At 39.4% G+C, this 13,241-nt stretch overlaps 1 protein-coding gene across 1 annotated transcript; it reads right to left on the reverse strand.

Annotated features, from left to right (window-relative positions):
* Positions 1 to 4,583: 4,583 nt before the first annotated feature.
* On the reverse strand, positions 4,584 to 10,507 carry LOC113036609 (extracellular calcium-sensing receptor-like). Its single transcript, XM_026193021.1, has 9 exons — positions 10,275 to 10,507; positions 9,683 to 9,977; positions 9,431 to 9,517; positions 9,009 to 9,278; positions 8,599 to 8,805; positions 8,242 to 8,517; positions 5,787 to 6,014; positions 5,576 to 5,699; positions 4,584 to 5,491 (listed from the first exon to the last, which is right to left on the reverse strand). Exons 1-9 carry the CDS (start codon positions 10,505 to 10,507, stop codon positions 4,584 to 4,586), a joined length of 2,628 nt encoding a protein of 875 aa, XP_026048806.1.
* Positions 10,508 to 13,241: the final 2,734 nt, after the last annotated feature.

Genomic DNA, 13,241 nt, shown 5'->3' on the forward strand with positions numbered 1-13,241 from the left:
CACACACACCCCTGCACTTCGGATGATCTGCAGTCAAAGTAGTACCCAGCTACAAGTACCTTGGTACGTACCTGGATGGCAACCTCACCTGGAAAAATAACACTTCCAGCCTGATCAGGAAGGCTCACCAGAGGCTCTACTTCCTGCGGAGGTTGAAGCGTGTGGGAATGGAGAGCTCAGTCCTCATCTCCTTTTACAGATGTGCGGTAGAAAATGTTCTGTGCTCTGGCATCAACGTGTGGCACGGAAAATGCACTGTGGCAGAGGGGAAAGCTCTACAGAGGGTGTTGAAGGCTGCACAAAGAGTTGTCGGAGGCAGCCGCCCAACCGTCACAGACATATAAGCCTCCAGATGCAGGAAGAGGGCCACCTGTATCATGAAGGACTCCACTCACCCAGCACACACACTCTTTGTCCCGCTCCCCTCAGGCAGGAGGCTGAGGAGCATTAAATGCAAAACCACCAGACTGAGAAACAGCTTCATTCCAGAAGCTGTGAGACTTCTCAGTGCATAATGGACAAGAACTGTTATTGTAGCACCTTAACCACTACTTGACACTTATTGACACTGTAACTTTATCAATGCATGTCATCATGCCCTTTGCAGCTAAAGTATTTATTTACACCCATATTTATACCCACACTCTATACCCATACTCCATACTGGTACTCAGGTTGTTGCACTCTACTTATGGTATTATTTATTGTATTGTCTTATTACTTGTCATTTCTGTTTGTTAAAAAAAAACAAATAACAACCCCCCCCCAACTATTTATTTATTACTTTGAAAAAAAAATTCTGTTTCTTCATTATTTTTGTTTCCTTTCACTCCAGGACCATGTATACATAATTTCATTCCACCTCATGTTAACATGTGATGCGAATGACAAATAAAGCTCCTTGAATCCTTGAATGGCTACCAGCTGGTGGAGAGCAAGGGAGATCAGTGTCCAGGTGAGTGTGTCATGGATCGGCTGTGTGGCAGGCGGGAGGAGGACCCAATCGCAAGATTCACAAACACGGGGATGAACTCAAAAGCAGCTTTATTGCTGACAGGCAGAACATAGGAAATACAGAACTCAACTAAACTGGGAATCAATAAACTAACACTCGTAGGGAGACGCAGGGAATCCACACAGCAATGAGGGAGAACGCGACGCTGAACAGAGGGAGACGCAGACAGAAATACACAGAGGGTTAACGAGGAAAGTGGGAACACACGGGGAACACAGCTGACACAGATAACCATAACGAGGTTGCAAGGTTGAATGATTGTCCAGGAAGCTAATGGGTAAGCAGATGTTTTGGCAAAGGCTGATTGCTGGTCTTAAATACTGCTGGCTCAGTCAGTCTCAAAATGGGAGTGAACATGATAGACTTACACTGGTTCTAAATGAGAAAACTCTTTAACAGTTGAATTCACTGAGGCTCATTTATCACAGCACAAAATATATAAAATGAGGCAGCAGTGAGGCAGCAGAAAAAGTTACAAATCTGTTACAAATAAGTCCTGACTTACAACACAACAACAGCTGTGGAAACAACATGGTACTACTACTACTATAGTAGTTGCAAGAATTTCTTAATATTATTGTTTTTAATTTAATTGTTTGTAACATTTTCAATAAATTTCAGGTGAATCACAAAATGTTTTACACACTATAGTTAATTCAAATCTTTATAATTATTAATAATAAAATTGTTGTAAAGCCAGACCTCATTCATAAGGTTTAGTATGTGACTCTCATATGCAAAGACAATTACAACTCGAGCTGTGGATTTTTTCATGACATTCACAATCCTCCTGACTTCATCTGTGTTTTTGTCCCGAGGCAAAACCTCAAAGTACGCCAGGCAACCTTCACCAGACCGACTGAGCTCAGATTGTAAGGATCTTGCTGCATTATGTCCATAATCATCATTACTGATGAGCAAACCTGCCCAAGTCCAGCCAAAATGTTTTAGAATCTGGATCATAGCACGTACCTATGTGAATACAGATTAGAACAGAGGTGCATAGTCTAGAAAAATCTTTCATTAGAGTTACTTTTCATCAGCTTTACAGCACATCATTATGTATTCTGTTGGAAAACAGGTATTCATCAGGTATATCCTTAAATATACTTTAGTTCTTTATTTTTTTATTGCTTTAATTTTGGTGATGTTTACCTGGAAAGCATCACTTGGTATTGTCCTAAAGAAGGATGGATACTTTTGACGATCAGTCAGTTCCTCTGAACCATTTTTGGGAATTCACATTTCAGTACAGATTTGCACCAGCTACATAAGGCTGTGTGGAAGATGGAGGAGCACTATGCACTGGAAAGGGGGATCAAGAAAATAGGAACACTGAGTTCTTGGACATTTCCAACCTCGGATCTGAGTACAATGTGTTTAACGTTGTGTATGTGCTGGCATATTCCCTTGATGACATGCTGAGGTACAAGACAGGAAGAGGGCCATTCAGGCAACACAGCTGTGCCACATTGCAAACACTGGAGCCACGGGAGGTGTGATATCAGATTACACTCCATCTGTCATGGTCTAGCAGTCCTCACCGGCCGACCTGCCTGTTTTGGTGTTTATGTTTATATTTCTACTCCCCTCCCATCTCTGTCTCCCTGTTATGTGTGTTTTGTGTGGGACTTGCATGTCCCTGGAAGTTTGGGTTCCGAGCGCCATCTGACCCGGAAGTGTTTCCGCGCTGGAGTCAGCCACACCTGCCTCTTGTAAGTCACTGCCAGCTGCTACATATTTTTTTTTCCTACTTAACCGTGTGACTGAGCTTCAGTTAACTCGCCTGTACAGCCATGGATTGCTTTGGGAAAGCAATCTTTTTGGCTAGTTAAAATATCTTAATAGATTACAGATTATACCTTTTGATAGGAATTAAAAATGAAATGAGATATCATTCAGGACAGATATGTTTGAGGAGGAATGTCCTTTATGGGATGCAACAGGGAGGTAGAGTCTACAGCCCAATCTGGCGTGGAGGTGTGGACAGCCAGATCTGGCGCCCCACTTCCCGCTCTCCTATCTATCTTGTCTCTTTTCTCTCTTACTTCTCACTATCACCTTTTCTATCCCTGTAAAGCAGTGTTGCCAACTCCTCAATAAGGAAAATCATTGTCCTAAAAGTCGCTAGAAGTCGCTTAATGACATTATTGCATAATTTGCATAATTGATTATGCTTATGTAATTGTAACCGACGCTGTAAAAGAGAGAAATAACATTGTAGAAGAGACATCAAGTGAGCAAAAAACACCTTAAATGCATTTAGAATATATTTAGAACTACAAATTAAATTTCTTTTAGCAATTATTGTTTTTTTAATGTCACAATTCCAACACTGCTCCTTTATCCAGGCTTCGGACCGGCAAAAGTGACCTGAAGTAGGAACTCTGGCCTGAGTTACTTTGTGTGTGTGTGTGTGTGTCTTTTTAAGTAGTTTTAAACCTATGATCCACCAAAAGTAACAGTAAAAGAAGAACAATTTAACCATAACATTGTTAACAAACTACATTAACAATTGAAATGGACAAAAAAGAGGCAATAGAAAAAACAGTGGCAATGTGAAATAATCATGGGAACTAGTCTGGTCCTTATTCAGGCTAATTGTTTTTTGTTTTGTGTTTTTTCAGACAACCCTCCACACACATAGGCTGTGCTGGCTCACAGAAAGAGTGGGCCATCCTCATTTTGGTGAAGATTCTCTATGGTAGGTTCAGCAACTGTAGCACTTGACTATAATGATCAAGCAGCTGATGTGCCAAAAAGCTGCAAAATATTATCAGCCAGCTGGTGTTCATAGCAAGCCTCACCAGACAGCTTCGGTCCATATCGGTTGTACAAATGGAATTAAGGTTCTGCAAGGTAATCCAATTTCTAAGTTTGCAATGATTGGAATGATGGATTTTAGTGCATTGATTTATTTTAGACAAAGAAAAATATGCATTTACCGCTGCTCCCGCCCTGTGTGTTACAGTCAGGGCGGGAGCAGCGGCTTTGCTCATGCGCAATTCACTTGCAGTTTGGACGCGTAGGGGTGAACATCTCCTGCTCTGACAGCAGCTGGGGGCAACTGCTACGTGAGGACTATCCGCTCCCTGTGAGCGCCTTGGTACGGGTGTGGTGCCTACGGCAGCACCCGCTGCTTGTTGAGAGTAAGAGCGATATGTGCTTTCACGTCAAAAAGTGTTTCTTAGTACACATCAGTTCCTGATATACAATAATTCCATAATTACAGATATGCAAATTAAACACAAGTATACTATGAATTCTGGGTGGATCCATATTGAAATGTTTTATTGAGAGAAAGTAATTTATAGTTTAATGATGTATAAGGTTAAATTTAACTGTTAAGAGTTAATAGCATTTGAGAAGTGCGAGTGCTTTATATTTTAACTCCATCATGAAAAAAAAATAGTAGTAGAGTAAAATAACTGTTTTTGCATCTTCTCACTTTCATGATGGAAGTGGAAAAAAGTTTTTTTTCAAGATTCAGTATGTTTGGTTATATGTATTATTTATATCTATATATCTTTCTGCATGTAATTTTCTGTTATGTATGGAAAAAATATTATTATTCAGTCCCACGACACATTATTGCTCTTTTAGTGTTTAGTTCTGGTCTCATTATTATTATGTAACATTTGGGTCCAAACAGTGTGATTAACAGTCCAAAACCTGAGGCCAGGATGGCAAATACCTCCACTGCATCTGCACGATTTCCAGGTGAACTGATATAAACAGGAACAAAGGCCACCCACACAGCACAGAAGATCAGCATGCTGAATGTGATGAGCTTGGCCTCATTAAAACTATCAGGGAGATTCCTCACCAGGAATGCAATTAGAAAACTGAGGACAGCCAGAACGCCAATATAGCCCAGTAACACTCCAAAACCAACAGTGGACCCAACTGCACACTCATACACTATCTTGTCATTGTGGTATTGGGTGTTTTTATGTGGAGTTGGAGAGGAAGAAACAAGCCAGGTAGTGCAAATGGCTGCCTGTATAGCTGTAAGAAACAGAACTGTTCCTCTCTGCTGCATAGCACCAAACCACTTCAGACTGGCTCCCCCTCCTGGCTTGGAGGCTTTGAACACAGCCAGAACAACCATGGTTTTTACTAGGATGCATGAGACACACAGCACAAAGCTGATCCCAAATGCTGCATGTCTGAGTTGGCATGTCCACATCATGGGTCGTCCAATGAACAGAAGTGAACACAGGAAACACAACTTGAGTGACAACAATAGCTGGAAACTAAGTTCCGAATTGCTGGCACGTATTATAGGTGTTCTGCGATGGTAGAAAAAGATCCCTAGAACAACAGCACATATGAATGTGCCGAGCAGTGAAGTTGCTGCCAAACAAATACCCAGAGGCTCATGGTAGGAGAGGAACTCTGTCTTCTTGGGAACGCAGTAGTCACGCTGGGGGTTTGACCAAAAATCCTCTGGACAACTGGTGCACTCAAATGAGTCTAAAAAGAAGAAGATGGTGAAATGCATACTTTATTTCACTGAAAAAAAAATGAAATATGCCATGTTGAAAGATAAACACCTACTGCTTTTATTAGTAATTTTTCCCTCAGAACAAGGGATGCAGTCAAAGCAGCATTTGGGCTCCCACTTCTTTCTCACCATGTGGGTACCAGAAGGACAGCTCTCACTACATACTGATCGAGGTGGCTATAGAACAAAATTAAATATTGACTGCCAGAATAATATTTACTGTACATGTGATAAAATATAAATGTCTGAAGAAACATATATAACCTTTCTCGAATCAAAGTTCCAGAAGATTTTGTCTTCATCAAGTATGAGTTCTTCACCTTTGAAAGCTGACCTCTTAACCTCACCCACATTCTGAACTTCAGTGCTTCCATCTGGGAGCCACAACCAGTTCATCACATCGTAAATTGGCACCACATCGCCATTCTCATCAAATGACACTTGATCACCAAATGGTGTGGTAAAGTTCACCCTTTCCAAGTAATAAAGAAGCTGTTAAAAGAAATAAAATAAAGTATTACACCTATTATAATTAAATATAGGAATAAATTAATCATACAAGGTATTTCACTAATAACCTGTATACATGTATACAGGTCAGTGAACTCTCTGGTAAGTGACCTGGTATACAACACGTTTTACACAGTATAGTAAATCAAATCTTTTTTAGTCTGCTGTGGCCAGTGTCATCCTCTATGCATGCTGGGACAGCAGGTTGAGAGTCGCCGATGCCAACTCAATAAATGAACCAACTCCAGGCCTCAAGGGCTGGTGTCCTGCAGGTTTTAGATGTGTCCTTCTGTGTCCAAAGATTGTTTAAATGTCTAAATTATCTCCCCAACATGGCAACAGTGGTTCCCAAAGTGGGGGGTGCAGAGCCATTGCAGAGGGGCGCGGAATGAATTAAAAAAAGAATGATTGGACACTGATAGCATAATGGACATGTTTTTTGACGGGTCTCTCACAGAAACGCAAGACAGAAGATGAAGCATCGCCAAATATGCTTCCAAACCAACTTCCTTCAAAGCCAAAGAAAAATATGATGAAGCATATCTCACCTTTGGCTTTACCTGTACAACGGTGGTGCCAAGTAAGGGTGGGTTTCAATGATCAATTTTGCGATCGATCTATTAAATCCTGAATTAATTTTTAAATATAAATGTCTATTGCCAGAAATGCCAGGATCTCAGGTTAAAGCTCACAAAACTATATCAACAACCACCAAACAGCTAAAACAGCAAATGAGTGCAGGTAAACGGATTCCACAGAAAGATGTAAACATAAAGTGCGGACCCGACGCATCAGAATCTGTGAGATGCCAGCTTTCTCCCCCGACGGCAGGTACACAGACACGCCATTGGTACTGAAAGCCTGTCTCACAGCTTCTGATGTTGCAGGTTTTGTAACTCTCTGACCAAAATTCACTGAACCAGCGGCAAAAAAGATCCAAACTATGCTTCACATTTGATAAACATTGTCATTAATTCCCTCTTACTTTGGCTGTTTTGCTTCTACCACAGTAAAACCCCACTTCCTACACAGCTCTCTCTCTCTCTGTGTATTTCAAGGACAGTTTCCCATCTAAAAATCTTGGTTTTTTTGCTTTAGTTCCTTGCTTATTACGCAAAAGTCTACTGTTGTGTTCACTTCAGCAGCATGTGGTAATGTTCATATGTTGATTCATGGTTTTCTTCAGTTTTTGATTTAATCCAGAATATATTTAAGGGGGTTATCTGCTATATAAAAAGCCAGGCCAGGAAAATCTCCTTCCTCCTTGTTTTTCTGTGTTTTATCCTCAGTTACGTTGACACGAAGGCATCTGGTGTACATCTCTGATGAAGTCTCACAAGTGTCAGTACTGATAAATGATCAAAATTATAATATTTCTGACTGTCTCAGTCAAAATTGAATTGAATCGAATCGGAATGCAATCAATTATAGAAATTAGTGACGATACCCAGTCCTAGTGCGAAGGTAGGTATCCCCGACAGAATTTGTTTCCCCTGCGTCGGGAGCACTCACTGGGCTGTCCAAATCACAGACAAACAGTATTCCACATTCTTGATTTTTAGTTCACAAACACTTCCTATAATGACTAACTACTCCTGATATTTTGGAGATGTTAGCTCTTTATACAGTAAAGTTACAGTGGGATACAAATAATATCAGCCTGATCCTGCTGCAATTTGTTCCCCTCAATTCAATTCATGAACAAACAGTATCCCACAGTTGTTTATGTTTTTGAACCCATTTTGCACAGAGAGGCATTTTTTGAAAAATGTATTGATAGCAATGTTGAATGTTATTACACAGTTAAAAAAAACAACTACACATACAATAATTACAACATAAGGATGGTTTGTTTTTCTGTTATTTAAAAGAGGTAGTAGTTTATTTATTTAGAGCTATTTCATATACTCTGAACTATTTAATATATTTATTTAATTTAGTTCAGTCTGCTACTGTCATTATCTTGGAGCAACTGTAACCACATAATTTCCTTAGGGATTAATAGAGTATTCTGATCTAAATACATTAAAACTACTTTATATCAGGTGTACAGAAATAGAGGAGCACAGAAAATCCTCTTAGCTTCTTCCAGCTTTTTTACCATTAAACTAATATGGCATTGTATTTCATCCTACATGGTGAATTTTGCTCTGAAAGTAATTACAAGCAAACAATTTATTCATAGGTGGAGGGTAGTTTGATATCACACCTGCCATGGCTCCAGTGACTGCAACGTGGCACAGTTGTGTCCACTGAAAGGCCCTCTTCCTGGCACGCACTGGAGCATGTCATCAAGAGAATGTGCAAAAGCATACACAGCTTTATACACATTGTACTCAGGCCGCAGGTTAGAAATGTCCAAAAATTCAGTGTCTACTTTTTCTAGATCTTCCTTTCCAGTGCATAATGCACCTCCACCTTCCAGCCAGCCTGGTGGAGCTGGTGCAAATCTGCACTGAAATGTGAATTCCCAAAACTGATTCACCTGAAATATTTAGATCTTATAAATATGAATTATGATAATATAGGGTTCTTGCACATACCATAGTAAAGTATAAATACTCACCATGCTATTCCCATAGCTATTGTTGTGATGTAGATTGGGACGTGTTTTTAACAGGAATTCCCTGAGCCCTGGTATTTCCCCATGACGAATGGCAATACCCAGTGTACCACCCAGGTATGGCATAAGCTGAGGTGTTTGGAGCACAGCAGCTGCTGTCCAGGCTTCACTGGCCATCCACTGTAGGCCAGTTACATTTTGCCTCACTACCTGTGCATTGTATTATACCAAATGTATAAAGTGATACTGGAATAGGGACATTATTATACCATTCAAGTAGTTGCTGATCTTGGAAAATACCTCCAGGTGACTAGCTTTCTTTACTCATTCACACAAACACACGACATGTTTTACACAATGTAATAAATGAAATCTTAGTAATTAGTAAAAATGTAATTGTTTTATATCCGAACCTCTTCCATGAGGTTTATCATGCCACTCTCATGTGCAAAAACAATGACAACTCGAGCAGTAGAGGTTTTCATCACATTCACAATCCTCCTCAGTTCATCTGCGTCTTTGTCCCAGGGTAAAACCTCAAAGTAAGCAAGGCAACCTTCACCAGACCGACTGAGCTCAGATTGTAAGAATCTTGCTGCATGAAGTCCATAATCATCATCACTGACGAGCAGACCTGCCCAAGTCCAGCCAAAATGTTTTAGAATGTGAATCATAGCACGAACCTAAGTGAATACAGATTAAAACATTATTGCAAAGACAAGGAAAATCTTTAAATCTATAACCATTATCTTCACTGAAGCCACACAATAATAAAATAGCGTGTAATAGCACAGTCTTGACACACAATAATGAAAGATTACTGAAAGATTTTCACCTGGAAGACATCACTTGGGATCGTCCTAAAGAAGGATGGATATTTTTGATGGTTACTCAGGCAGGAACACGTGGAAAAGTAACTCACCTGTGAAAATTACAGACTGTATATTGTAGAAATATGTAAAAACCTAAATACTGCAGTTTTTCAATTTTGTTGTGTAAACTAAGTCGGTTTTGACAAGTGGCTTTAAAATTGCAGTTACATTAAAATGATCCAGCAACACTGTTTCTTGCTAAGCAGATGACTTACCATAGGTACTCTGTACAAACCTAAAATGCTTGAGATAGCAGTAGAGTGTGCCGAGGGAGAATCACCAACAATCCCTAAGACTGGAGGATTTCCAATACATGTATTATCTAATATAATTTTTTCCTCTTGACCACTGGCTAAAGACAATGCTGCACGGAATCCAATTCCAAGGTTGATGCAGTTATCATAAAGAGTGTATCCCAGAGTGACATTAGGTAGCAGATTGGAGTTGCTGTTGATCTCATCAATAGCAAAAGCCATGGTTTGTGCCAGTCTAAATCCTAGTTCATAAAAACTAAAAAGAAGAAAAAAGAGAGAGATAATTATTGAATAATACAGTAATATAGCAGAATACTTGGGAAACTTATTGCAAAACTAACAAAAGAATTACAGAAAATTAATGACAACAATTAAAGATATATTTTAATTAAAAAAAAACCAAAACAGATGCTTCAGCCAAGAAAAATATTTTTTTTCACAAATGTATTAATACACAAAGTATACTTTGGTAATAAAATGCATATTGACATTGGCACTGATTTTCCCCATTTTCTTCTTTCTTCTTGTTTTTTTCCCACCCTGTCATACTTACCCATGGCATTTAGGCTGTTGGGGGTCTGAGATAAAAGACAGGTCAGGAACACTTGTAAAAAAGTGGACTGGAAAGAGTCCACCCAGAATGACATCTCCAGTTTTTTTATTCCCATTTAGATTAAATTGTCCCTGTAATTGACAGGAGGGAGAGATGATATCAGAAGATGATACAGCATAAGATAAAGAGAAATAAAGCAAAATGAGCAAAATGGTTTGTAATAATAACCACATGATAGATTTCTAATTTTCTGAGTCTAGTAATTAGGTTTTATTGTCTTGTCACTCCCTTTTGTTGGAAAGTGTTGACTAATCTTGCACACCACCCATCTGGGAAAAAGACGTAGCAGGGGGAGGGTCTAAAATATACTACATTTCCTGTCCAGTGCAAACACTATAAGGGAATTAGATGGATGCCAAGAACTTTGTTTTTTGTGCGTTTCGTTAATTTCATTTTGATTGATTTTTATTTTCAGTTTTAAAAAATTAATGAATATTCTTAATAAGCCCAAAAGGTTTATGGTGAAAAAAAAAAAACGTTTTAAAAAATCATCTAGGCCAAATTTAGCTGTCTTTAACAGTAAATCTTTCATATTATAAGAATTTTTTAAAATGTTTTTCTTGTGACACAAAAGGACCCAATTCACACAGTGTTGCCAGACAAGTAAATGTTTATTGACATAGTTTTTCATGATTTCTCCTTTTGCAGCTCTCCAGTTGCCTCCGCTCTAGCTCAGCCCAACACCGCTCTCTCATTGGGCCCCCACACTCTATTCAAATAGGGAGGTATGATTAGATGATGGCAATCAGCTGTGTAGGTCAGTCTCCCCTGCCACCACATCCTGAACCCACTGCTCCACCCCTCCCCTGCACCCAAACACAAACCACACCAAAAAACAGGCAACATTTACTTATATAGTTTTTTTTTTTATTCCACAAAAGAGAATCCATATCCACAAATTACTGTTTTCAAATATAGAACTTTACAGCATTAGAAAGGATATTTAGAGCCTGGTATCCATGCTAAAGAAATTCCAGAAATTTGATTCTGTTCATCTGGAGGTAGCATTTTCATTGTGGGAAACATTTACTTGCACTGCCCGCAGGTTGGGGAAACCTGCAGTCAGTGGAAACTGAGGAAGTCATTTAGATGAGTGATGAAACATTTTTCTCATTGAAAACACTACTTCTAGATGAAAAGATAAAATTCCTTTCTTTGGCTAGGACTACATCAAGCTGGTACATGAGGAAACAGCACATGAGATGGAAGACTACAGGAACCACCTGAGATACAGCCTCAGATGCAGAAAGAGCAACTTCACTTTCAGAGTTATGGAGACAAAATTGTGGATGTGGAAGCACAGCAAATGGAAATATGCAAAACCCCCAGTGTCTAATATCAGCATTGAGGAGACACCAAGATCATCATCCATACATGTGTAGGTGCACATGTCTTGAAGCATGCTCAATCATCCAGGTAAGTAAATTTTAATTCTGTTTCTTTTCTGGAAATAGATTTTCAGTAGAAGAAACGTTTCGTCACTCATCCCAGTGACTTCTTCAGTTAACTGCAGGTTTCCCAAACCTTATAAACAATACCTTTGCACAATGACTGAAACTAGCCCACTGAATGAACAATGGGCTGTGAGATCAGTTTAAAAAAACCCAAAAACCACAGAGACGAATTTGAAGTTGAGATGAATTTTCAGAGAAATTTCAGAGAAAGTTTGTCTTAACTGTTCTGATACTCCTGATACATAGGGGGTCACTACAGGTTTTCACTTAGGCAGCAGCTGTCCTTCTCTCCTGGATCAGCTGGAGCTTTCTTTAGGCACTTTTTTTAGCTTTTACAAATGTCCAGCAGGGAAAACATTTACTCAGGGCCTTCTTATATGATGTTCTTCTGCTTCCCTGGCCGATGTGTCTGTGCGGATGGTGTTGGCTCTATGTTGTAGCGTCCTGATGACACCCAATATGCTCCAATGGATAATGAGAATCAAACATTAAATACTGATCTTTATGCACAGGTTTACGGCACACATCAGCTTTTAAATGTCCCTCATTACAGATGGAAATCTCACAATCTAACAAGACTAACCTGCAATTTTTGGGGTGTAGGTGTAGGTGCTGAAACAAACAGACGGCCATGAGAAACATTTCTCACTACTTCATATCAGCAGTACTTACGTGCCCCTGAAATGAGACCATGTAGTATTCACAGAAAGAGCGTGAAAGATTGTTTGAGCAGGACAGACTTGAAATCTCCTTCCTTTATCTACTTCACATGAACATCAACTTGAGTGATATTCATGTCCACCAAACTTTACACTTAGAAGGATGCATCCATTGGACAATGAATGTTAAATAGAAAGCACGGGGTGTATAAATGGGTGTGAATGTTTGAATCAGGCAAGTTGCATTAAGCAAATCAGGTAGAATGGAAAAGCACTATATAAGAACCAGATAATAGCTGTGTAATTTACGCCACTGCTTTGCATTGCAGTTGGTAATTTAAGGGTTGGTTAGCTGCTTGGCCATGGAAACCTATTCCATGAAGGTCTCTACCCAATGTTCTTCAGCTAATTTGAAGGCCACATGGAATTTGGAGTTCTGTAGTGATTGACTCTGCAAAAAAGTTGGCAACTTCTGTCCACTATGCTCCTGTCCACTTGCTGACGCCACTCTGTGATTTTACATGACCTACCACTTCATGGCTGAATTGCTGTTATTCCCAATCACAGTAACTTTGTTTTAATACCACTCAGCTTGTTGGATAGGATGCATCCTATCATGGTGCTACACTGCAATTCCCTGAGCTCTAGAAAGTGATTCATTCTTGAGTTTGCTTGAGTTTACTTGAGTTTATACGTCTGTGGCCATGGAAATGATTAAACACCTGAATTCAGTATTTTGATTTTGATTCGTGAGATAATACTTTCAGTTATATAGAAAATAAAAAGATACTTTA

Source organism: Astatotilapia calliptera, chromosome 14 (genome assembly GCF_900246225.1).
Source record: "Astatotilapia calliptera chromosome 14, fAstCal1.2, whole genome shotgun sequence".
NCBI classification, from domain to species: Eukaryota; Metazoa; Chordata; class Actinopteri; order Cichliformes; family Cichlidae; genus Astatotilapia; species Astatotilapia calliptera.